Source organism: Ursus americanus, chromosome 15 (assembly GCF_024610735.1).
Source record: "Ursus americanus isolate L20-20 chromosome 15, mUrsAme1.1.p, whole genome shotgun sequence".
Classification (NCBI taxonomy): domain Eukaryota; kingdom Metazoa; phylum Chordata; class Mammalia; order Carnivora; family Ursidae; genus Ursus; species Ursus americanus.
Window position 1 is genome coordinate 21,250,171 of NC_142141.1, and position 26,012 is coordinate 21,276,182.

Here is a 26,012-nt window from a genome sequence, read left to right on the forward strand (position 1 = left end):
CCTCCTGCCTGCTAAGCTGGGTGCCTCTCAGCATTGCCGAGAGTGGAGGGCCCCGTAGGCGCCTTATTCTGAGGAGAGGAAGCTGAGGTCCAGAGGGGAAGAGACCTCCCCAAGGCCAGGCAGGCCTCTGTTCCCAGTGCCTGTTCATCCGGCCTACAAACTTCTCCTTAGAGCAGAGGGTCCAGACAATGTCGGACTGAATTAAACTGGGCTCTTAACATGAACACTATTGTAACAGGCCTCCAGTAATGAGGTTTCTTTCTGAAACCTGCACTTTCCAAACCTGAATATCCACTTCTCGATTTTTGCGCTGCGTCTGTGACCCTGAACGCCACCTGTCAATTCCATAGCTTGTGGAAGGTGGATTACTGTGGCACACCTCTTTTAATCTCGTCTGAGCCAAAAATATGTGTGAAAGCACAAATGGGTTTAGTGGGTGCTTAATTTTCTTATAATACACATTTTGAGGTATAATGCTGACTGTGTTAACTCCTCTCTTTAAAAGCACGTAAGTTGTTTTTAGAATGAAGACTCAAATTCCTAGCCCGGCCCTTGGGGAGGCGGGGTCTACAATCTGGCCCCTCTGACTCTGTGGCACTATCAGAAGCCATGCTGGTCTTCTTTTGTCTGCTCAAATGCACCTTGGCTTTCACACTTCACAGCCCCTACACACGCCTCCCATCTTCCCGGGAACACTCTCCCCCTGAACTACTTGTTAGTAAGAATCAGCTTAAAGGCCATTTCTTTGGGGAGGCCTTTCCCAAGTACCAGGGGAGGCCTTTGAGATTCTTATCATACTTGTACTTGCTTGTTCGCTGTCATCTTTCCCAGCAGATTGTGGGCTCCAGGAAGCCAGGGGCCACATTTCTCTTGCTTATCACTCTGGGTAGAGTTCTCAGTCACCAGTCTGCTGGTGCTAATTGCCCTACTTGTTGATTAAATCAGTGAGAGAAGAGAGAAAAACCCTGGCAATACACACAAGAGATCTCAGAAAGCATAATAGTTCTACGTTTCTGTGATTTCAGAGTATAACACTATTTGATACCCAAATATAATAATATAAGCTTATAATGATGTCCCCAAGTTAGTGACAAAAAGGGCTCTGTTTGGTGTGCTGTCAGAGAAAGTGGCACTGAAATTCATTTGAAAACTATTTCCATTAAAACAGTCAAATTGAAAAAAGTCTACTTATAATGGGAACATTAACTATCTGAAAAAACAAAACACTTAGCAAAATACCTATTGATGCCAGATAAACAAAGTATTACTCTACTTTGAATTAATGTAAGCTGTATTTATGAATTTTTATATTACGAATGGGTACATTTCATTTTCCCCCATCTTACGCAGTCCCCAGGAGGTTCACGGTAATAAAACAAATGAATTTCTTTCTCCATTAGGCTGTCATTGCCACTTTCAAATGGCTCCTTGCCCATGCACTCCAATATTTTTCTCGTAATAAGTGGTAAAGCCCTCAGCCTTCTCATTATCTTAACCGCAGCCTTTGTGTTTCAGGAGAGACAAGTAGTATAATACCTTCAACCTACATCAGGGAAGGAGGTAAGTTGAGGCAAAGATGCTAAATGATTTACATTCACACAATTGTTCAGTATTCACTCATCCATCTTTATCAATGATGCAACAAATATTTAGTGACTGCCAATTTGGTGTCAAGCTCTATTTTAGTTCCTAGAAATATAATAGGAAATAAGATACATTAGGTCCCTGTTTTCGTGTAACTGATCCCCTAGCTGGGGGAAATTGCTGATTGACAAGCAAACAAGCACATAAAAAATTAATATAAAATAGTGCTGTAGACTAAATGTTTATATTCCCATAAATTCATATGTTAAAACCCACCCCTTAGTGTGATGCTATTAGAAGGCATAGCTTTTGGGAAGTGATTAGGTCATGAGTGCGAAGCCCACATGAATGGAATTAGTACCCTTATAAGAGAGGCCCCAGAGAGCTCTGTCACCCCTTTCCAAAGCTTGTGAGGACACAGTGAGAAGACAGCCATCTGTGAGCCAGGAAGCAGGTTCTCACCGGACACCCAGTCTGTTGGCACCTTGATCTCAGACTTCCCAGCCTCCCGGTGAGAAGTAAATGCGTGTTGTTTAATCCGCCCAGTCTGTGGTATCCTGTCCTAGCAGCCCAAATGGACTAAGGCAGGCAGTGACCAACACTGTGATGATAATAAAAGAGAGTTATGTAACCCCAACTCTAACTTCAGCCCTGGGTGCACCTCCCGTGCTGTGGTCGGGGAGGCCTCTCTGAAATGGGGACAAATGAGCTGAGATCTGCACACCAGGAAGAAGCCAGTGAAGGGCCCATGTCGGGGAAGATCACTCTAGGCGACTGGAACGAGACAGAGGTTTTGAGGTGGGAGCAAGCTTGCTGTGTTTGAGGAACAGCATGGAGGTCAGGATGACGTAATGAGTGAGTTGGAGTAGTAGGTGCTGAGCTCAGACACGCAGGAAGGACCTACCTCGTACAGGGCCTGTGGGCCATGGGAAAGACTTTGGGTTTTCTTCTACGATTTTCTTCTAATGATGGGAAACACTGTGGAATATAAACAGAGGATGACATGATGTGATTTATGCTTTTGAAAGTTCATTCTGGTTGTAGTGTGGAGAATGGATGACCTGGGGAGAAGAGTGGAAGCAGCTTGCTCAGAGGGGCCTCAAGCAGCACAGGCAAGAGGTGATGGTGTCTTGGACTGGGATGGAGTCAATGGAAGTAGAGAGTAGCGGGTGGATGAGATACATAGTTTTTGAAGCGAGACAGTAGAACTTGCTGATCTATTGGATATGAAAAGTAAGGCAAATCGAGTCAAGGATGACACAGGTTTTTGGCTTGAGCAAATGAGGGGATGGTAGTGCCATTTGCTCAGAGAAGATGGTGGGGGTAGAAACTGATGTATTCTTTTGTTCTCAGGGCAGGGAATCAAAAATTCTGTTGTGGGTGTATTAATTTTGAGATGCCTTTTAGAGATGCCTGGCCAAGTGGAGATGCCAAGTAGGGAGGTGTTAGATCCACGAGTCTGGAAGGGAGCATTTAGAGCCAAAAATATCCATTTGGGAGTTACCAGTGTGAAAATGGCTTTAAAACTTTGAAAGTGGGTGATGCCACCAAAGAAGAGAGTGCTGTTGGAGAAGGGGCAGGCACCCCCCCCCCAAGCCCTTATCCCTAAGTCCCAAACTGACCAATGGTCATGGTCATATACCATAACACAAGTTTCACCCCTCGCATTGCATTAAATTAAACAAACATTTACTGTCTTTTCTATATGAAAGGTGTTACCCTAGGGGCCACAGAGATAGGTGACTAATACACGATGCCATCTCTCAACCTGCTCACAAACTGGCAAGGAAAGAATATAATATAAAAGGAAGGATATGTTAGTGTATTTCTAAGGGAGTGGAAGGGTCCTCAAATGATAAACTTGGGGAGATAAATTAGTGAAGAAATTGGATTTGTTTTCTGCTTCCATCATAGGACACCATCAAAGTTTCCTGAGTTCCATGATCAGATTAACCCACGTCCTTCCCATCCGTGACTTCTTCAAAGTATTGCCCATCCTCTGCTACCACTGACTTTTCATCTTTAGCTCTTCTGCATTTATTATCTAGTGCTAATCCACTTAGCACTTGAAGATGCACTGTCTCTTTCAGGTGGTTTACTGTAGAAACATCTTACCTTTTCCATGGATCTATAAATTCCTTCTAAGTGGGATCCATGACTTAAATCCATAGTTTCTTGCTCAGGGATAGGAACATAATAAGTTCTCAAGCAGAGCCTATTGCTTCAAGTGTCCCTTCTTTAGGGAATTCTTTTCTGATCTCTGATTAGATCAGGCATCTTTGTTCTAGGCTCTCCCTGAATCGTTTTTTGCACACCTCTGTTTTTAATTATATACCCTCTGTGTAACTATTTGAATAGGCTCTGTCTTCCCCCAGGCTCTAAGTTCCCAAAAGCAGAGATCACCTCTGATTTTGCTTGTGATAGTTTGTGTGCAACAAACATTTGTTGAAAAATTGAATAGGCATGGCCTGTGGTGCTCAAGGGGTCAAGGGGCTCGAGCGGAGTAGCCTCAGGCGTGGTTCAACTGTCTGCCGGCTGCTTGTGAAAGAGCAAAGAAATTCACACAGCAAAACTACTGCACAGAGGGGGTTTCTACTGATGAACGTCCCTTCTGCTTAGGGACAAACTATTTCCCAGGGGGTGGCTCTTCTATCGGGAGGAGGCCCCTCGAAGGCTGATTTATCATCACTCCGGGCACTTGAGTCCTCCCTTTCGCACAGCGGAGCAGGAGGCAAAGCGGAGTTCCCGACTGCCAGGAAGAACAAGCACGCTGGCGGGAGCCACAGATCTTCCAGGCAGATGGAGCGACATATGCATATTTACATATATATTTCCTAATCAATAGGTTCCAGTGAAAACATGAAAACTCAAGAACATGATTGGAATTCAAGGAACTCTGAAGGAGTTTAATTCCTTAAAGAAGATTAGCACAATTGTTTCTTTAGCTGCAGATGACTTCAGGACAAAATAGTGCCATCGAATGATCAAACTTTCCTCCCTAAATCTGTAAATCTCCTCTTCCAAATTAGGTACTTCTAGCATTTCTTCATTAAAAAAATGCATTTCTGGGGCCAGCCAAAACAAACTTTGAAAACTTTTAACCATATTTCTGGCCCCTGCCTGCTTCTCCCTCTCACCTCACCAGCCACACATGCCTATTTCTTCTTTCTCTAACAGGCCAACCTTGTCCCCTAGGAGCTTTGTCATTGCTTGTTCCTTTGCCTGGAGCACCTCTTCCCCTAACCTTTGAATGTCTGGACCCTCATCAGTTCGGTCTCAGCCCAATGCCTTCTTTGGAGAGGGTTCTCTGGCCCTGATTAAAGATACCACCCGCCCATCACTACCACTGCAGAGTCCCTGGCCACTGGAAGCACCTGGCACGTAGCAGGTGGTCATTCAACATCTGTTAATGAATAAGCAGATTAAGATAAGACAATTATGCCCCAGCAGTATCCTATAACCTACCTGTCTGCTATTTGAGATCTTTGACACATGAGATCCATGTGTATTGGAGACAACATAAGTGATGGCTTCAAGATTTAGACTAGGATTTATTGCTTCTGATTCTTGCTTTGCTTGCAACTTTATCCACTACAGAACCCTATTTTGCTCCTGTTAATTCATGTGAAGATGACCTTGTTGCACATTACCAGTTGCCTGCAACTTCCACTCTATCCTTCCTTCCTTCATAATAGAACCTTTTAAGGCAGTGTGTCCAGTTAAAAAATACACATAGTCCTCTCCCCAGGCTTTCTTACAGTGACAACAGGTGCCATGTCACCCAGCTCTGGCAGCTGAGTGACAGAAGTCAGGTGAGGCTTCAGGAAAGCTATCTTCTTGATAAAAAGGTAGACTCAGGTGCTATGTGTCTTTGCCCTTTGCCCTTCTACCCTTCTCCCTGCCTGGAATGCAGACATGATGCTGAAGGTGCAGTTGTCTGTGTAGCGGGTGTTATCAGCGTTCCACCCGTGATCCCCCGACACTCACCATTCCTGTATTCAACACAGGCTTCCCTCCTGAAAGCTCCTGACTCTGAGGGCTTTTGCGGGTTATAGGATCATGCGAGCCTATGTGTGGCAGGTTGAAAGTGCCAGGGTTAGTGAACTTGGGGGCAGCCCTCAATGACAGATGGGAGTTGGCGCATGAATATCTGAGCTCCTTGGCCTTCAGGTGGGACGTCTGAGGCATGAGCTACATATACTGGGAGCAGAGCTCCCTGAGGTCCCCAGTGGGACTGCACAGCAGTTGCCCAAAGCAGTAACCCACTCATTAATGTACCCTGGATTTGGCTTCCTTTTCCCTGTCTCACTTCCCTACTCTCCTATCTCCTTGGGATCACCTTCCAAATAAACTAGTTACAGATGAATCCTTGTCTCAGGCATTCCTAGGGGAACCCAAGTTAGGGCATTTGTGACCATGTGGATGAAAGCCACATCTTAAGGGTGGAGAGGAATCTAGAAGCAGCCTGAGTACTTAATGCTGGATTGAGCCCTGCACTAGCCTGGGACTGGCTTCCCCTGTACTTATTATTTGAGAAAAATAAACGTCTTATTTGGGTAAGCCACCACAATTGGTTTTCTATGGCATGCAGCCAAATGCAACTATAACTGAGGTCTGGAGGAATTTGTAGTTGACCCCAAACACAAACAGTCATGGCCACTAACAAAGCTGACACTCTGAATGCACCATTATTGGCCCCTTACCCTCTATGGCATGTTAGAGCTAGCACAGTGTTTGCTGATATGTTGCTTTATTTAATGCCCATATTAATTTTGTGAGGTAGGTATCGTCACCTCCAGTCTGAAGTCCAAAGAGGCCAAGTCACATTGTTACACGGCTAGTGGTGGAATCGGGACTCCAAGTCCAGTGATCTTTTGCCCTAGGGAGATAGAAACTAGGTTTTCATTCTAAGAATGACAGATCTGTGGTATTTAGGTGATGAATTGTACCGTTACCTATTCCCTTTGCCTGTCTCCCGAGCTCCTGTGCTTTTCCATCATCACGCTTCACTCTTACGGGACTGCAGGCATTTGCTTGTACCACAGGTACCCCTCCCACACGCCAAATCTCGTCATACTTTATATACTAATTGCATTTTCCAAAACACATGCTAAATCCTCTTTAGGCCTTGCCAGGAATCCTTTACCTCAGAAGGGAAAAGCTGCTGCCCTTAGGTCTGCTAACTACATCCTCATGGTGACCGTGGGCAAGACATCCATCTTAGTATGGCCCACAGCACCAAAAGCATATAGATGCTCATTAAATATTTGTAAAATTAAAATGCATAGCCATGGAAGAATCCAAGTTGAATTCAAATTTACTCCTGTTTAAAATCGTTAACATCAAATTCCATCACACATAAAAATGTGTACTCAATAGAAGATTTCAGACAAATGAAATATAGTCCACTCAACATTTAATAAATATATTCAAGCATGACTTTAAAAGGACAAAATCATAATGCAAGTATTCATTAAAATGGTGATCATTTAAGCGTCATCTGAACCATACCAAATAACACTCACTTTTATGAAATGTGCTGAGAACTTAGGAGTTTATGTATAAAGCTGAGCATTTTCAAAATTCCCGGCCTAGATGAGACAAGATTGTGTTCTCTTACCGGTGACTCAGGACATATGATATGCTTGTGTTATAAGTGCTGGTGTGTGGAGTCAAGGCTAGCACCAAGGCCGGCTGTGCTCTGGAAAACAAGCATGCCATGCTCCCATGCCACTCTGGGACCCGGGAGAGTCTGATCCAGGGTGAAACTACATGCAGGGGGTGGAGAGGAATGCACCGAGGGGTTCACAGGGGCTCGAGGACCGAACAGAAAGCAGCGTGCTTTGACTTCAAAATGCATGTTAAGTGAGGCGAAGAAGCCAGGAACCTTCTCAAAACTGTTCCAGATCAGCAACTCCTAAGGTAATTATGTCAAGGTAGTTGGGAGAAATACAAATGCTCACTGGTCCTGAATCAAGAATTTAACGATCAGAACAGATGCGACTTCGAGGACAGGCTTATCAAACTACCTAAAACTCAAGTTGGATATCAGCTCAAAAGATGCCTGTCCTGGTTTCAGCTGGCAAGGAATCTATAAAAATGTTTACATATCTCTTTTTGTAAATTTATTTCACAAAGCCACCATTTCACTTCTTTTCATAAGGACTATAAGGTTCATTAAGTCACAATACAAAATTTATAAATGAGATAACAGGACTATTTAAACACATTTGCTGAGTAAAGGCATTTTTACTAACTATAAAATCCAGTGAAACAAAAGATTAATTACACCACAGTTATTGTCAAAAGACTTTTAGACTGTAGTTTAAGTTCAAAAGGTGAAGGATTTTACAAAAACATAACATGAGACTATTAATTATATATGAAGAGTATTTGATTAGATACAGAAAATAATAATGTGTGGTTTTCTTCCTCTTAGAAACTAGCTTAAGAAAGTAACACCAACTCCAATTAAATTTTGACTACTGCATTTCTTTATCACTGGCACCATAATCTGGAATATTCAAAGTAATCCATTCAGTTATTTTGGCCACCAAATTAAGTCACCAGTATGTTTCTAAAGTAATTTAACCAGGACACACTGGAGTATACAGTATTGTGTAAACTTACAGATTTTTTTCATTAGTTCTTATATTTTTCCAAAGTCCCATTTCCCAGGACTCTGACCGTTAAAAATGTCTACCTGAAGGTTCCAAACACTCATGTCCATTGTGAGAACATGTGGGATAAATCCATTTTCTTTAATGTGAGAAGTTACATTCTAAGAAATGACCCCAAACTCCCTACACTGGGATAGGTCTGGAGGTACTATCTAAAGATCTGAGGGATGGTCAGGGAACAGACCTCAGAGAAGAGATTTTTAGCATTTTCAATTTTTTAAGAGAAACAGCCTGGGAGGGGAAAAAGTGTTCTATAATCTAGGGTATGGTGAACAGCCCTTGCTCTCATAGCCAACTGTATGAAAACATTATTCCTTAAAGACATGCAGGTCTAGGAGCCAAGGCAAGCTTTGGTTAAAAGACTGGTAGCTTTTGTTTCGCTCTGGAGGTTTCCATGGAAACAGCCTGAGAGACAGAAAAGGCAGCATTATCATCTTTATCCGTAATGCCATCTGATAAAACTGCACACTGATTCATTCATGCTATCCAGAAGAGATGTATTACTTGCGATAAGCCTGGACAAAGGGAGGTGTGAGCTCTATCTGGTTATGCTATTTCCTTGCCTTCCTCCATTTGAAACCTTAAATTAAAATCCTGATAAAGCCTCTTCTGAACATTTCCCTCAGGAACCTCTAGTTCAAGTAATGCTTCAATAATCAGAAGCCAAATGAGGAAACATGAAGCACCAAATGGAGCTCCACTGCCAAGTTCTTAAAAATCGTATGACACCAAACTTCCTGTAGCTGAAGACATTATTCTGAAGAGTATTTACAATTCTATTATATATCAGGCTCAGTCAGGCAAGAAATACTGTCTCAAGTGTTCATTATACACAGTTCAATCAGGTGGCATCATCCATAATTTTTCTCCCTCTTTAAATCTAGATTATTTGTGTGTGTATATATATCTGCGTACTGCTGCCTATACCTATGCCTACATATTTAATATATTCACATATACCACACATCATTATCTAATCTTATTTCAGGTTAGTGCTTCTAAGAAAGACCATAAAAGCAGCCCTAGCTCAGAATTCTATATCTGAAGTGCACAAAAATAAAAACCTCAACAATAAAATATAAACAAAATAAACCAGATAGGGAGGCATGCAGCCTTTAGCACCATATTAACGATCAAGGAGGGCAAGAGTGTTGACAGAAGTCTAAAGAGGAACCTCCCGGAATGGGATCCCAAACACAGAACCCTCTTACAGAGTCCAGTACTTTCAAAAAGGGAAAGCCTGAGAAATTCTATTAACAGAAATGTCAAAAATCCATGATTTACCAGAGATAGATAGATGATTTAACATTGTTTCTTATTCTAGAAGCACTGAAGACATTATTCCTTAAGAACAAATTGCTCACTTTTGGAGATCAGCTGGGAAATCACCGCCAGCTCAATGAACTAAATGATACTTCAGTAAGTTAAAAAGACATGATGTATCCCCCAAAAGGACCAATTTACTCATGGAAAGTAGTTTATTAATGAGCAGTTAGCGCCCTGATATCTGTATAACAATACAGACATTGGCTACACTAAAGAGACCCAACCTAGCACATATAATTGCACACTCCACATGGCAAAACATCTGAAAAACACCCATACTTCTATGCACTATGGCATTGGTGTGGGAATCTAAATCACAAAATAAAGTCTCAGCTTGATCCTTTCCATAACAAGGGACTTAAAGTCTAGGGAAGGGTTTACTTCAAGATGTGCTGATGATTCTGGTGGTTTAAAGGGGACAGGTAAGATATTACAGGGCTAGAAATGACTTTAGATATCATCTAATGCAAATCCCTCATCTTACTGGTGGGAAAACTGAGGCCCCAGGATAAGTGTCAGCCCTAACCACTGGAAGAACCATGACGAGAAGAGAAGCCATGGAACTCTGAGTGTGGTACTTTATCCATTATGTTTATCTCTCAAGCTCCTTTAAGTCTTAGCATGTGTCATTTAATCAAGCTTGAGGAAAATGACTGAGAAATATCAGATAGGAAAAACACTGAATTTTTACAAAGATTTTGGCAATAATTCACATTCTGATGTGCTTAATATTAACAAGGGGAACCCCCCCCAGTTATCTTTTGGTAAAAATGTTATTTCCTGCATGAAACAGGTTCCTTTTGAGAGAGCTGTTTGTGTAGGTACTGGCATAGCTCACAACTGACGGCTTTCGTATGACCCATCTTTGGAGTAAGAGTTTGATTCGGCAGATCCCATATCATCAGATGGGCTGAAATGACTGCTGTCTTGAGAATCTGTATCAATACTTTTGGTTTCTGACTGAAGGTGGACAGAAACCTGAACTGCTATCTCCTGACCTTGTTCATTCAGAGAACCGTCATCTGAATCTCCTCCCGGTGAATTACTCCGGCCCATCTCCGGGTTAATGACATAGATGCCACCTTGAGCATTCAAGGCAGGTCTCTCTTTAATTCTTTCTCCCATGTCATCAGGGTCGTCCACTCGCACAGCCTCAAACATCTCCTCAACAAAGGCCCGACAGTTTAGAATAAGGGGCGGAAGAGGGACGCTTCTTGCCAACTCTTCGATGTAACGAGCAAACTCCATGGTCTTAAACTGTGTGACCTTGGCGAGCTCCAGAGTCTTGGCTGAGGTGATGATGGGGATGCGCTTTGCGATCTCAAAGGCCTTCTGAAGCTTCTCTGCGCCTTCAGTTCTGAAGAACTCATTGATCGCCTTCTCGGTCTTACGAAGATGGCTGCTCATCATGCACAGCCGTGTGACGTTCAAGATGAGGGTGATCGTAAAGGCGATCAGGCAAACAATCATGTAGTAGACACTCATGTCTCCCGACGTGAAGATAACACGCAGGGTGACAGAGTAGGAGGCACGAATTGGAGAGGTGACGAAACATGTATAAAGCCCTCGGTCATCAAAGACTACACTGGTGATATTCAGGAAGTTACCAGAAACCAACCATTTTCCACCTGATAACCCAACAGAAATAAAAACATTAAGGCATAAAGAATAGTATTACTGAATAAGCCAACTGCCTTGCCATAAATATGCCACCTCTTCATGACAGTGCTTTACCTCAACTCATCTCTTTTGTTCTGCTACTTGTTTAAATCATGTAAGAAAGGGCAGACTTTTCTGTCCAGAGTAGGAATTTAAACAGCATGGAAGTTCAAAAGGGAATCAAGATCTTCCTTCCTGATGTGAATGATACCATAGCTACATTTCGTGGCTAGACATAACAAGCCCTTCAGGGAGACGGGTATGTCTATACAATGCTAAGTGACCAATCCCCCCCCAAAAAAACTATGTGTGTGTGTACACCACAATCTCTAACCTATACATTTTCATATACTAGAAGGAAGCGCCTCAGAAATACCAAACAACGGTATTTCTGGGGTAATGCGTTGAGTGATCTACATTTTCTTCTTTTTATTTAACTGTATTTGTTTACTTTTGATAACAAGAGACAAAAATTAAAAATGAAAACAAAAACCAAACCCCCCTACCAATTTAGTGCATTGTTCAACTATTAACTGGCTAATCTGCACATTTGTTTTGTCTTGTTACAAAAGGTTTGTTGGTGATATCTTGATTTTCTGGCAAGAGTGACTGGAGCACAAGCCAAAAGACAGGTGTCACAAGTCAGGGTAAACGAACTGCTTGGCAAAGAGAATAAAGTTGCCCTTAAGATGCCTGAAGGACCTTTGGGTTCTGTTTTAAACCTAAGACATGCTGCCTGTCTTCCATATACGAAGGCATCTTCATTTAGGGAACATGAACACAAAAGCATCTAAGAGTATGAAAAGCAAAGCCTACGGACTACCCACCTTGATTCAACACCCTTTCGTAACTGGGCTCTGCCCACACAATTCTGTTTGTGGTCAATTCTCAGTGTATCCTGTACTTTAACTACAAAAGCCATTCAAAGATGGGATGGGCAGGCTAACCTGGGGTGTAGACGTGAGTCCTGATGACTAGAGGTGCTGTCCTGGAGGAGGCTTGGGGACTGCTTGTTAAGCACCAACTGAGCACCTAATCTTAAGATCTTGAAGTTGAGATCTTCAAGATTTCTTTTATCCCTGAGATTCTACGGTTCCAGATTATTTTAGTGGTACATCAATTAGTAAGCACTCTGGATTATGCCCATTTTTATTGTCATCAAAATTTGTCTAAATTCTATGGTTATATTTAAGAGCCATCACTTCACAAATGTAAAAAAAAAGAGTAAAATATATAGCTATGGAATATATTCATTATTCCACAAGCTTCTGTTCTATGAATTTGGAGCTATGAAAAGGCTATCCTAGGAATCCAAAGTATGGAAGTACATACACTCAATTCATCAACCACTGTACTACGACCACAATGTAAACTCTCTAGCTTACTTGCTGATAATAGCTCAAGATTTATGAACCTTATACTAGACTGACGGGCTCTTTAAACTCCTCTCACTGGAGATTCATAAAATTTAATACAGTTTTGCAGAGCTGCTACTGAAAGCATCAATGATAGATGTTAGTGGTTTTCAAAGTAAAGGCAAAAAGGAAAATGAAACTGCCATTTCACTTGTTGGTCTCATCCTAACCTAAGCTTTGTTGATGTGGTCAGTCTGCAATGATCACACCTACTCAATAATTCAAACCTCAGATGTGTTTGGTCAGGATCCTAGAGCCCAAAGGAAATAAGAGTCTAGATCATTGCGTCCAAATATGAAACCCCACATCAGGTTCAAAATATACATTCTAGGCACTACTCTAGAGATCCTGACTCAAAAGCTTCCTTAAGAAGCTGATTACAAATATTCTGTTTTTTCTAACAATTTAAACTCTTCAATCTCCTGGTGGCCAATTACTCAGTTTATACAAAGTTAAAATGTTTAGCGTGTACTTTAGAAGAAAACACCATCTGTCTCCTTTATTGTTTTCCATTCTAATATGAATAACCAAATATCCTTTCTATTCCAAGAGTTTAGACTACCTGTCTAGCAAAAAAGACAAGAAGGGCCTTTTCTGAAGGTGTAGCTTATGAGTATCCCAGAATTTAATCTTTATCCCATTGATTTTTCACGGTGATTTCTTTTTGAGGTACTTTAATACAAGCAGTTTCCAAAAAGATCTTTCTAGCAGAATATTAGTTAAGGAAATAATATTCTGATTAAGATGTGTTCACAGGTTCATAAACAGCAAAATCAAATAAAAACCTGTCAAAAAGGAGACCTTGGTTGCACTATTATGTCTGGGTGATTTTTAAGACTGAGAGGCAAAGGTACATGAAAAGCTCTCCTGTTTTCAAGTAAATCAAGGCATAGCACAGAAAAAAATTGAGCTGGAAGGGCTTATAGTGCTCCTTCTCAGTGCCTTTCTAATTCTCAGAGGGACTTAAAGTTTTATGCACAGAGCTATAATCTTTTAAAAACCATCCTAGATTTCCTCTAAAATTTTTAGTGACTCATTTTAAAACAAAATTTTAAAATTTATGACAAGCTTACATTAAGTCTAGCCACAACTCTTCCTCCTGTATTCACAAAGGGCCATCACACTATATTATTCATATTACAGTCTAGGTGAATGGGGCTGTGCAGTGCACAGCCTGCATAGCTGTCTGCAGCAGCCCTGATGTAGTCTACCTTCAATGAAGAAGGAAACCAGCTCACCAACAGGGGAGACGATAGCTCCCTGTCATCATGTGAGTATCTGTTAAATTTATACCTATTCTTTCTTTCTTCTTCTGGTTAAGTAATTATAATTATTTTGCTTCTTCCCACAGTTAGAACACTCCAGGCCTTTCAAAAGTTTTAACTATTCCCCCCAGCACTTCATCACTGACATTCCTTGTTGCATATGCCATCAAACCAAGGAGACAGAAGTAACAGGAAATGAGTAGCCTTGATTAATTATACCCTGGCATAGTTACCTCTGCCTCTGCCATCCAGCTGCTGTCCTTTTGAGTTGTACCAACGGACATCTTCATAGTGGTCGACTGTGAGAAGACACTCGAGTGAAACACTAGTTCCCTCTTTGGCTATGATGACATCGTCCCCTGAGTGGGAACCTGCTGAGAGCTCAAAGCTTGGAGGAAATGATGAATTGAAGGAACTATGATTTGTTCCCAGTGGGGTCATTTGGTTGAAGCCTACATCTTCCAAAACAAAAGCTGCTGGCACAGTAACACTCACCACTAAAGTGAACAGACAACAATGTGGCTTCATGGAAAAATGGGAGGAAGTCTTGTTTAGATTTGGAGAACTCAAAAGCTTCTATTCTATAACAAATGCACGGTAGGTGATTTATTGCTTGGTATTGGGAGTTTTCCAAAAAAAGTGGGAGATTCAGGCGTATTTTGAAATCTTCAAGATTAAAAGATGTGAGTGGAGACCAACCTAAAAGAAAGCCAGATATAAAGTTTAACCAACAAAGACTCATAATGGGGGGGAAACTCTAATGTTCTAGAAATGAATAGATGTGAAATTGATTAGAATAATTGGCACTGGCATCAGAGAGCAAAACAGGAAGAACACCACCTAAAAATCTCACACAGAGACAGCAGAAAGAGTACTGAATTAGGAAATGGCAGGCAGACCTAGATTCTGGCCCTGGCTGTGCTACTAACAAGCTGTAAGACCTTGGCAAGTAGCATTCTCCCTTGGCCGTTTTCTCATCTGTCAAATGAGAGACTAGATGAGACCTCTCTAAAGACTCTTCTAGTTCAGAAAGACTATGATTCTATTTTACTCTGACAAATCTTATGCCACAGGGAGCCAATGAAGGCTAAAATATTTACCTTAACGATCTTTTATTTCAACCTGCACCACTACCATCTGTTGTTATGTCAATAATGTAAATCTACTGATACATCATGATCACAACCATGGAGCTCAAAATTTGAGCAATCCAAGTATATAATATATTAGCTTTAAATAATGTAAGGACACTTAAGGTAGTTTTCTGTTTGTTTTAATATCAGAAAGAAAACTGCACTACTACCTACACATAAACAGTTATTGACTTCTGAGAATTTAGAACCTCCCTCTTGGGCAAGAATGTTAGACAAAAGAATTTTCCTTTAACAAATTCTTCAGTATCAAGAGACAAAATACGGTATATTTAATAGTTCGTGAGAATACCAAATTTTCGCTCAAAGTCTGCAAAATCAGCTCAGGGAGGAATTGACATCTTCAATGTCTAGTTGGTAGAAATGCAAATATAAGCTACAGGGAAAGAGTGCCAGACAAATAAAATACCACGAACAAAGAACAAAATACCCCAGCCTAAGAGTTCATGTGATTATGAGCATCTTCTTGGTAATTTGATTCCTCTTTTAAATCAATGACTCTCAAAGAAAAATTTCAACTTCCATTTCTATAAAATAGGATGAAATGCCTAGCTTTATTTCCTATGAAGGCCCAAAATAATTAGTTTTGGAAATGACTCTCCTTTGTACTTACGCGAAGGCTGCTTGATCACAGAACATAAAAAGCAATGGATCATTGTATTTAGCCATTAAACCCCTCAAAGTCTGAATCACAGTAAGCTGTAAATGTCATTTAATTTTCATTAGCCCTTGAAAGGATGGTTGAATGATAATAATAATTTTCTATATCTTGCTATATCTTTAAAATATAAGAATGGACTATTAAGAGTAAAACAAAAGACTTCAGATTTTGTCATACATAGTAGATAGAACACATGTGTTTCTTTCTATTTCTTCCCCAAACCCAACTAAAATGACACTACAGTAAACAAAGAACTTGGCATTGGAGGGGATTTTGGAAGATCCAACTCATTCACTTTACAGTGACTTGCTCCTTTAAATTATACTGTATGTTAGTAGGTGAATCCTGGTCTCTATTGGGCAAAGAGTGGTGAGTGGAAACAATAGAACCCTTAGTAAATGACTGCTACAACCCAGGCACCATGCTTGGAGCTTGACACGTGTGAGCTCCCAAGTTCTTTTTCAGTACAATATATACAACCGGTGGACAAAACTTTTGTCCTTTATTCTAGACTACTGCTTCCCAATCGTGAGAGGAAATGACTGCGCTGAAAAAGCGCTCTAGGTCTTCCCCAGGATTTTGATAATGAGTTCCTGTGGCTGTATCCAAGTTAGCATTTTCCCAATTTCATTCATTTCTTCTACTGGTATGATTTTTTTTTCTTTAAGTCAAGAATTTAAGTCATTATTTTACTTTCATACATTTATTTCAAAAGGAACGTCTATATCACATCTGTAAATAAGAGTAATCGTACACAGAAAGACGATAAAAACAAAGCAATGTTATTAACTGCTGTCTGCTAAAGGCTCTGAGCTGGAGGCCTCCTCTCTGTCAGGAAAACAAAAATAAAACAAATAAACCACCCACAACTCTACTTTATTCTAATACCACCTCATTTCTTAACCTGCCATCATCCCCTTCTTCCCTACCTATTTCACCAAGTCAGAACCACAATTTAATTATTTTATTTCATTCCATTTCAGAGAGAGAGAGAGAGAGCATGCACACGAGCAGGGGAGGGGCAGAGAGAGAGGGAGAGAGAATCTCAAACAGGCTCCACACTCAGCCCGAAGCCCAAAGCTTAATCTCAAGACCCTGAGATCATGACCTGAGCTGAAATCAAGACTTGGACGCTTAACCAACTGAGCTACCCGGGTACCCCAGAACCACAATTTTTGACTAGAGGTACACATTTTCATCTATTCACCTGTATCTACTGAGCACTTTCTATGTGCCAACCTATTGTGTAAGGACACCGTCTCTGCCTTCATAGAGCTAAGTCTGGCAGAGGACACAGATACTAACTAAACACATGCAAATACGGTAAATGCTGCCCAAGAGAAAGTACAGGATGCTATGGTAATACCCAATGTGGGGAGCTAAATGTGTCACAGAGAGCCGCCTTGAGAAAGTGAGGTGTGCAACAGTACTTGAGGGATAAATAGGAATCGATAATGGAAGAGAAATGTCCTAGTAAAGGAACAGAGGAAAAAGCAGAAAGATCACTGGTTAGGAGGTGTTGAGGAAAAATAGCTACAAGTTGTGGTAATGAGAAGGGATGGTCAGAGCGCTGGGAGTAGTCTCGGCCAACAGCAAATCTGGAGGTGGACTTTGGGAGCTGGAGTGAAGGCTGAAGTGAGTGAAGGAGACAGCCATCTAACAAGAAAAGGTCAAAGAATGTGGAGGCTCAAGAGTGGGGCAGATCACCTGTAGGAAAGGGAATGTACCCCAGGATCAAGGCAGCTAGAGTGGAAGACACTGGAAATAGAAAAAAAAAAATGGACTTTCTCTCCCTGCTGAGATGCAGGAGCTGTGGAAGAATGAACAGCCTCCATATGAGAGGGCTGTGGGTCAAGCGGGGTCCTGGCAATGTTACTACTGTGTGGAATTCCTTCGTGCAGCTTCCCCGAGTCTCCTCTCCAGTCCTGGCTCTCCCTCCCACGTGGTCCAGAGTACACCTGGATGCAGGCCGGCTCCCACCCCCCCCTCCCGCCCCCGCCGAGCTCCTATAGCTGTCGCCATTACGCTACTCACCGGCTCTGGTATGTGCTGCTCTGTACGTCTAGACAGTCCACCCCATCTCACCGAGGAGTTCCTGAAGCACAGGGACTGTATTTTGTGTTGCTATACTTCAAAACTAGCACAATAAATATTTACTCATGGAAATTAGTTTAAATTTGATAAAGTATGTGGTCTATCTTTGTAAACTGAAGAATGTTATGCACTAGGGATTGTAATTATTCAAACTGACATGCCTTTACTAGCACTTATTACATTGAGACAGCCAATGCTAACGATCTCCAGAGAACTCAAGAGGCATAATGCCTAAAGGCAGTCCTTGAGTCAACCCCAACTCCCAAAGTCTTCATTCACCATATTGTCCTAGAAGAAAATCGTGGGGATAAAAGATTACCAAGCCCAGGCTGACTACTAATATCCAGAGAGCTTGTTAAAAATACGGATTCCTGGGACCCACTCCAGCCCTAGTGAAGAAGAACCTCTGGACTTGGACCTTGGAATTTATGGTGTTTAATTAGCTCCCTGGATGATTCTGAGGCCGAGGGTCCATGGATTGGCATCCAGAGACTATGACTATACTTCCTTGTTTCCTCTACAACAGCACTGCAGACCGAACAGAAGAGAGAACTGTCACTCACATTCCATTCTGGACTTAGATTACCCTGGATCAGCAAACTGTAGGCCTCTGAGAAAGGCAGGGTAGCAGAGAGGTTCAGAGTACAGTCTCTACAGCCAGATTTCCTGGATTTGAATCCCGATGGACTCTGACCAGCTTTGCCACTTTTATAAATGACTTAATCTCCCTGTGCCTCAGTCCCCTCATCTTTAAAATAGGGAAAATAATAGTACCTGTTCTATAGGACTGTTGTGAGGTTTGAAGGAAATTGTCTGTATAAAACACTGCGTCTGGCAGTAGTAATCACTGAATAATCTCTAGTTATTATTGTTGATTGTCCTTTTAGATACTGTGCTAAAATCTACATCTGATAATAAAACATTATTTAAGATAAATGAAACACCTTTACTCAGAATACTATGCAACCATTTAAAAATCTTGGAGAGGAGAAATGATGTAATTTCAATCTGTAATTTTAAATTTCACATTTTTCTTTTGCTCATTGTAAATAAGTGATAATATGGATCAAACAGCCATTGTAAACTGAACTTGGGAGTCCAACCATGACACGTTAAATTATTTTTTGTGCATTCTGAGTTTGTGGTAAATTATCTTTGTTGTGACGTGCCTAGCTTACCTTCTTCCCCTTTTTTAAGACTTGCCTCTACGTTCGGGGGCCCAGGAGGAAGTCAACCTTTTGGCCAACTAAACTAATCAGACTTTGATATTGGAATTTGGATTTGAGACACAGTGGGTTAGGGCCATTTGAGAAAGAGAAGGCGCTGAGGCAGTCAGATTTGGGCCACATACAGACAGAAGCAGAGAGACAGGCCCACAGGGATGCAGAAGGGAAAGAGAGTGGTGAAAAAGAAGAAAGGGGAAAGGGAAGAGAAGTGGAAGGAAGGGGTGGGGGGGAGCAGAGGGGAAGAGAAAGAGACTCACTAAAGTGCTGCTCTGGCTCCTGACAGAATTCTACTCCTCCCTCCAATATGACTTCTTCTTCTTCTTCTTTTTTTTTTTTTTAAAGAAATAAACATCTTTATACAATTTCATTCAAAATTAAAACCACAAAAATTAAGACTAAATGTAAAACCAAGAAAGGAAATGGAGAAATGATTAGGTAGGAGAAAAAAGAAAAGTTCCCCAAACGGACTGAACTGTGGCTGTGGCTACCAGGCAATCTTCATCAAAGATTTCTACTGCCTCTCCTCCTTATGCACCAGAGTGTGGCGCACAGACTACCCATGAGGTCAAGATTTGCGGTTCCTATTCTGTACAGACACAATCATTAGCCTCTACTAGAAGTTTAGAGAAACCTATAAGACAGGGTTAAGAAAAATATGATGAACACTCTTAAATTGCTCTTATGACAAAGGTGGCAGAAGTAGCCTGGTACACTGATTTTATGCCAGAAGAACAACAGGTCCTACACTATTCTTACATGTCTGGTCAATAAAGGCAGGCTCAGCGTGGGCACTTTGTACTCTCATACATGGGCATCCCGAACACAAAGGACTTCTAGTCTGAGCTACTGAGACACAATCCACTTGCAAATAAGAGGCTGTTGAGCAGGTGGGAGAGAAAACAGTGGCAAAGGTATGGGTCCAAAAAGGTAACAAAGTGACAGAAAACAGAGTGAAGGAACAAATCACCCTTGGGATCAGAATAGGTCTTCGTACCAAATTTCCTTACTTGTATTAGAATCAGTCTGCTACTTTCAATAAAAATTACACTGACTACAACCATTCTACTCACTTTGGTGAGTATTTTTAAATAGCTCAGCTAAATCAGGGGCCCATCTTGCTCAAGATGAAGTAATGGGTGCTGCAAGGGATGGGTATTAGGATACTGTCTCATTGCCTCAGGAATTTACACACTAGTTTCAGGACTTCCCATAATAATATCATGCCTGCTGATTTTTTTTTTTAAGTTGGTCCCATGCTCAACGTGGGGCTTGAACTCACGACCCTGAGATCAATTGTGTGCTCTACCGACTGAGCCAGCTATTTCTTAATGCTGCAGTTGACATCTAAGGCTAAGAGGAAAGAGTTCAAAAAGGAAAATCAAAGTGCCACCTTATAAACAGTTAAAAAGGATTATGCTATACTTGTAGGTAAAGTTACTTGGTAGAATGTTTTATTACCTTTCTGCAGCATTAATAAGAATAACAGAAAAGTGATACTAGAATTTAATCCAACTCCTTTTTCATCTTTTAGGTACAATAAAACATAAGCTCTTCTAGGATCATGAATAATCAGAAATGTAGATAATTTTACCTGATAGAACCATTCTAAATATTGGCTATATGATAAAAAAAAATAAAGAAAGAAACAAAGAACAAAGAAAAGCCCCTAAGCTGTCATCCCTAACAGATTGCGTTGTTGCTGTTCCTGCCAACTTCAGAGAGAAGAAATATTTCCATTCTGCTCCAATTCTCAACAGAAGTAAATAAGGAAGTAATGTGGCTGATTTCCGTTCTCATGGCTCAATATTAAGTTGGCTGAGGAAACTGCTGTTTGCAGAAATAGTTCTGGGGTAACACAAAGTGGGGAAAAACACGGATGCCCAGATGGTATTGGTTTCAAGTATACTGGGATATTAATGCTTTATTCTCCATAATAAATGTATTCCAGGTTGTATTTACAGCTTATCTACTCTTCTCTGTCTGCACTGTTACACTTGGAAAATGGAGAAGATCCCCCACGCCGGGCACACAAATGGTCAAAGTAGCATTCTGAATTGGCAAGGGGGAGAAAAAGCAAATGAAGAGCAGATTGTCACTACTCCTCTATTCTTTGCAAAGAATAAACATAAAACTGTTCTGCTTATACTCAAGCTTATTATAGAGATCCGAACCATAAAAAGGTTAGTAATACTCCAACAGATCACCATTTTGAGGATCATTTTCTGAAAAGTTCCTAATTAAAAAAGCCCTTACGCTCCCAGTAGTATCTTGGAACCATCATACACTTCATATCTGGCATTTGGGCACTCACTTCAAACTTCAACTTGTTTTCTGGCCCACTGAAAAACACCTTCTTCTGTATTTACTGGAGCTTTGTTTTAAACTCAGGATTATTTCCTATAACTGTGACTTATACCCTTTTGCCATAAGCGTTCGCTGAAGCTACTGGATGCAAATGACAAAGATACCTACTGGATATAGTAAGTAATGGGCCTAGATTTTATGATCTCCTTACCCACTTTTTTTTTTCCCCTCTATAGCCTAAAAAATTACACTCGATATAACGAAAACAGAACTTCTCATTCTCACCCTCAGATCTATTTGCCAAGTATATACCTATCTTGGATGCTGGCCACACAATATAATTCTTTCAGTTTTGCAAGATCAAAGTTACAAGATCATCATGGCTTCTTGTTTAGTAGCATGGACTGAAGTACCTGATCCTATCCTTGGATGAAGCCGTGGGCTTGTGAGACCTTAGTTTTCACATCTACTGAATAAGGTTATTAACAGTAATGACCTCGTAGGGTAGTTATGAGCATTAGATGAACTAATGTGGGTATATTATAAATACATGCTATTGTTATTGTTATTCCATTTCCTAGATGTTTTTCAATTAAATCATACTGTGTCACCCACCCTAGGTCACAGTCCTTTTACCTTACCTGAGCACCAAACTATTCTTCAAATTTCTAAATGGGTCTCATTAACTCCAACTATACCCCAAACACTGCTCCTCTCAGAACTGGTCCTAAACACAAACTCAAAAAAGTGACTATGATTTAAAAATCTATTGCTTTTCCATTGCCCAAGAGATAAGCTTCAAATTTTGGTCAGGCATCCATAATTTCCAGAAAGATTCAGGTGGTAGAACAGAAGAAATAGCCGTAGGGAGCCCAGTAGTGTCTGTGTGCAGAATAATTGCTCGCTGAAGGAATGAATGGATCTAGAAGTTGGGTCTTCAGTTACACCTCTGTCACCAATTAGCTATGACCTGTAGTGGTCTGTTTCCTCATCTGGAGGCTAATTATCATTATTATTCCTTTCTTTGCTTAAATCTTATAATTTTCCCAGCTTCCTGTCATGGCTCAAAGCCTTAACTACACTTGTTCCACTCTAACCTCTCCAAGTAACTTTTTACTTTAAAGTTCTAGTTCTAGCTGTCCCTTTTGCTTGAAACTTCCCGATCCTCCCCACCAAAATCTTCCTGCAGAAATTCCACCCTCTCTACGGTATCCAACTCAAATTTCACCTTATTCAAGAAGCCCTCTCAACCTTTATCTTCTTCATTTTGGATGAATTTCTTTTGCTCTGTCAGTCGCCTAGCACACTAAGAGTCCTCAACTGTAAGACTTACCAGTTTCCCTCTTCTATCAGTTATCTATTTGTCCAAAAGACTGTAAGCTTACAGATCAGAGTTTAAAAACTTTCTCAGTTTTTGGCATAGGACTGGATTCAACAATTTGAATTCAGATGCTCATCAACCTGGCCGTTAGAAAGGTACTTGCTTTAGGTACAAACTTCTTGCTGACTTTCTAGAGTCTCAGTCTCTGGGAAGTGTTAATGGAGATTTTTGAAGATATGGAAATAACAGCTTTTAAAATTTTAGTGGGGAAAACACTCTAGAGTGAATTTGATCTGTAGCTGGTTTTCTCAAATTGCAGTTTTTGAGAACTTATATCAAATTCATCTGTGGTACTTGTTAAAGATAAATATTTCTTGGTCCCACTCAGACTTACTGATTTGGTATCTCTAAGGGCAAGGCCTGAGCACCTGCTTTTTAATGTGCATATAGTTCTAATGACTTACAAATCAAGCCCGTATTTCCTTGGATTGCCATAACAATATTGCAATCCAGTGATTCTCAAAGTGTGGTACAGGGGCCTTTGGGGTCCCTGGGACCTTTTCAAAATGATCTTCATAATAATACTAGGATCTTATTTACCTTTACATTCTCATTTTCACACAATATGTGCAATTTTCCAGATGCTACAAGACGAGTGCTATCACAAGAGAATGAATGCAGGAGATACGAGAATCTAGCTATCTTCTATTAAACCAGTCATTAAAAAGACTTGTAAAAATAAGCCTTTTTTTTTTTTTTTTGGAGAGGGAGAGGGGGGGTGGGAGGTAGAAAAAGATAAAAAGAAGGAGTGGGGAGGGGGAGGTCTGGAAGGGCAGAGGGAGATGGACAGAATCTTAAGCAGACTCCACGCCCAGCACCGAGCTCAATGTGGGCTGAGATCATGACCTGTGCCAAAATCAAGAGTCGGACTCTTAACTGACTGAGCCACCAGGCGCCCAAACAATGCCATTCTTAATGATTTTTTGTTTTGGAAAATATTCTTCATAGAAATGCTATTTATGTTAACACGTAATGAATTTATTATCTTAAATAAATTTTTCAAAGTTGTTTTGATACCTAAAATGGCAAACATTGATAGACACAAGTCCCACGCACAAACTCCTTGGTGTTCTCAGTAAGTTTTAGAAGTGTACTGGGATCCTGAGAACAAAATGTTTGAAAACTGCTGCTATAGTTATTATCAGCAGCATTTTAAATGTAAGATTAAGACACGGTTAAGTGACTTATCAGAGATTCCATTCTTAAGCCCCAAATTCTGTGCCATTTCCATTACCACAGAAAACCAGAGGAAACTACCTATCTTATACAGATTTCTTTTTGGAATAGGCATTTTAAACAAGCCACCAGGTGACAGTGATGCCCTTAAGTGGGGGAGAACCACCATGAAAAGCAGAGGAAACTATCTGAAGGGTTTTAGGAAGTGACAATTATTATATATGGACATTGAGATGATCATCCTGAAGGCAACAGATGGAGTTCAAAGACCTGGGTTCTTAAAAGACCAAATCCCTTCACCATTCTGGGACTTAGTTTTTCACATCTGTACAATGAAGTTGTCTCTAATGCGTCTTTCTGGCTTTCAGTCTGGGTTTCATGACCATTCTCACTGCTCAAAGACAAATGAAGACATGCATCTTTCTGATGAAGGTCAGTTTTAATTTTAAAGTCATAAATCAGAGCACTCTTCTGCATAGAAACCTTCTGCATAGAAACCTTCAATGGTTTCCCATTGTTCTCCAAATAAAAGTCCAACTCCTTGTCCTGGCTCATAGACACTACGAGATATGGCCCATTTAAGCCTCTGGCCTCATCTTCCTTCCTCTTTTTGCACCAGTAACAATGGCCTTTTTTCTTTTCCTTGACCTTGCTAAGTTTATTACCACTGTAAGTCCTTTGCACTTGCTATTCCTTCCGCCTCAAATGCTCTCCTCAAGATCTTCTTAAGGATTACTCCCTCACTTTGTTCCATTACATTATGCTGTTTAATTTTCTTTAAAGTACTCACAACCATCTTTCCCCGCCCACACTCCTATTTTAAATGATACTGTTTGCTTGTTGACTTGTTTACAGCCGGCCTCGCCCTAGAATGTCAACTACTTGGGAGCAGGGCCAGTGTCGGCTCCTAACCCGGTGTGTCCCAGGCCCCCAGGGTAGTTCCTGGCAGGTAGCCGATGCTTAGGAAACACGGACGGTGGTTGAACTGCAACTCAGACGGAGCCTTCAAAACGGACCGGGGATATCCTAGCTCCCTTCACGTCGGACCCCGACCCATCAGCTCAAAGCCGTGTGTTGAGCACCCCCAGTAACCTTCGCGCACGACCCCGACAGAACCCTCACTTACCAGACTGGCAGCTTCGCTTGTTTTGGCCCCAGCGGAGGCTTGACCCGGAAGTGCTCTGGAGCAGGCGGGACCGCCTCGCCCTGATGGTGTACTTCCGGGGAAGTAGGAGCGGCTCCTCGGCGGCTGTGGCGGCGGTGAGGGTGGCGGTGGGCTGGGTGCGGGGCTTTCAGGGAGGAGAACTGCGGGGTGCGGGGGCTCGGGACTCGGGGCCGGACCCTCCAGGTGGCTGGGGAGGGGGAGGAGGTGGTCTGGGGCTGGGCGGCAGACACCTCCCGGCTGGAAGCGGAGGCTGTAAAGCGCTTTGGTTATTGAAGCGCTACGTTTGTGTGAGGAACTCTGGATGTCCGCGTCGGAGAACTTGGGAGCGCTGGTTGACCTCAGATGTCCCGTTTGGGACCTGGTCTTGTATGTGGGAAGAAGTGAGAGCGCCTGTTTGTCCGTCTAGAGACAGCCATGTTAATAACGACAGTAATAACATAAACAACCACCTCCTCGGTCCTAATAGCAGCTGTTACTACGCGAGGCTGTGTGCCAGACTCTGTTCCAAGCCCCTCGCTTACCTCATGAGGTGGAATCCTTGTGGGAACCCTGCCAGGCAGGTGTCCAAGCCCCGTGTTACAGTTGAGGAAGCGGAGACACAGCTAGGTGAACTGACTTCCTCGCGGTTACCGCCCTCAGGAAAGTTGGAAGAAAGTCTTATTCCGGAGCCCGTGCTCTTAGCTGCTGAACTAAACCTCTTCCATTTTGGTAATTGTGTGACTGGAAGTTCCCAAGGAAAATGGGGGGAGGTATATGTGTACGTATGAATGTGTGCATTTTTATTTTTGAGAAATAGGACTCAGCTATTTAATTTTACTTGTAATGTGTCAGTTCTTGGAGTCTTTCCACTCCATTTATGAAAATAACATGCTCACTATGGGATACTTGGAAAACTTACAAAAACATTAAATACTGCGATTCCCTA

The 26,012-nt window shown here is 41.5% G+C and overlaps 2 protein-coding genes across 3 annotated transcripts in view; one reads left to right on the forward strand and one right to left on the reverse strand.

The window, feature by feature from the left end:
* Positions 1-6,983: 6,983 nt before the first annotated feature.
* MFAP3 (microfibril associated protein 3) lies at positions 6,984-25,117 on the reverse strand. The gene is made up of 3 exons (XM_045791963.2): positions 25,049-25,117; positions 14,163-14,628; positions 6,984-11,218 (listed from the first exon to the last, which is right to left on the reverse strand). Exons 2-3 carry the CDS (start codon positions 14,455-14,457, stop codon positions 10,425-10,427), a joined length of 1,089 nt encoding a protein of 362 aa, XP_045647919.1. The 5' UTR covers positions 14,458-14,628; positions 25,049-25,117; the 3' UTR covers positions 6,984-10,424.
* The window catches only part of FAM114A2 (family with sequence similarity 114 member A2), a 39,158-nt gene continuing 38,260 nt past the window's right edge, over positions 25,115-26,012 (forward strand). The window contains exon 1 of one of the 2 annotated variants that reach the window (XM_045791961.2): positions 25,115-25,182. The gene's annotated coding sequence lies outside the window, so the exon portion shown is untranslated. Of the gene's footprint in view, positions 25,235-26,012 lie in introns of both variants that reach the window. The other variant, XM_045791962.2, reaches the window with a different exon arrangement.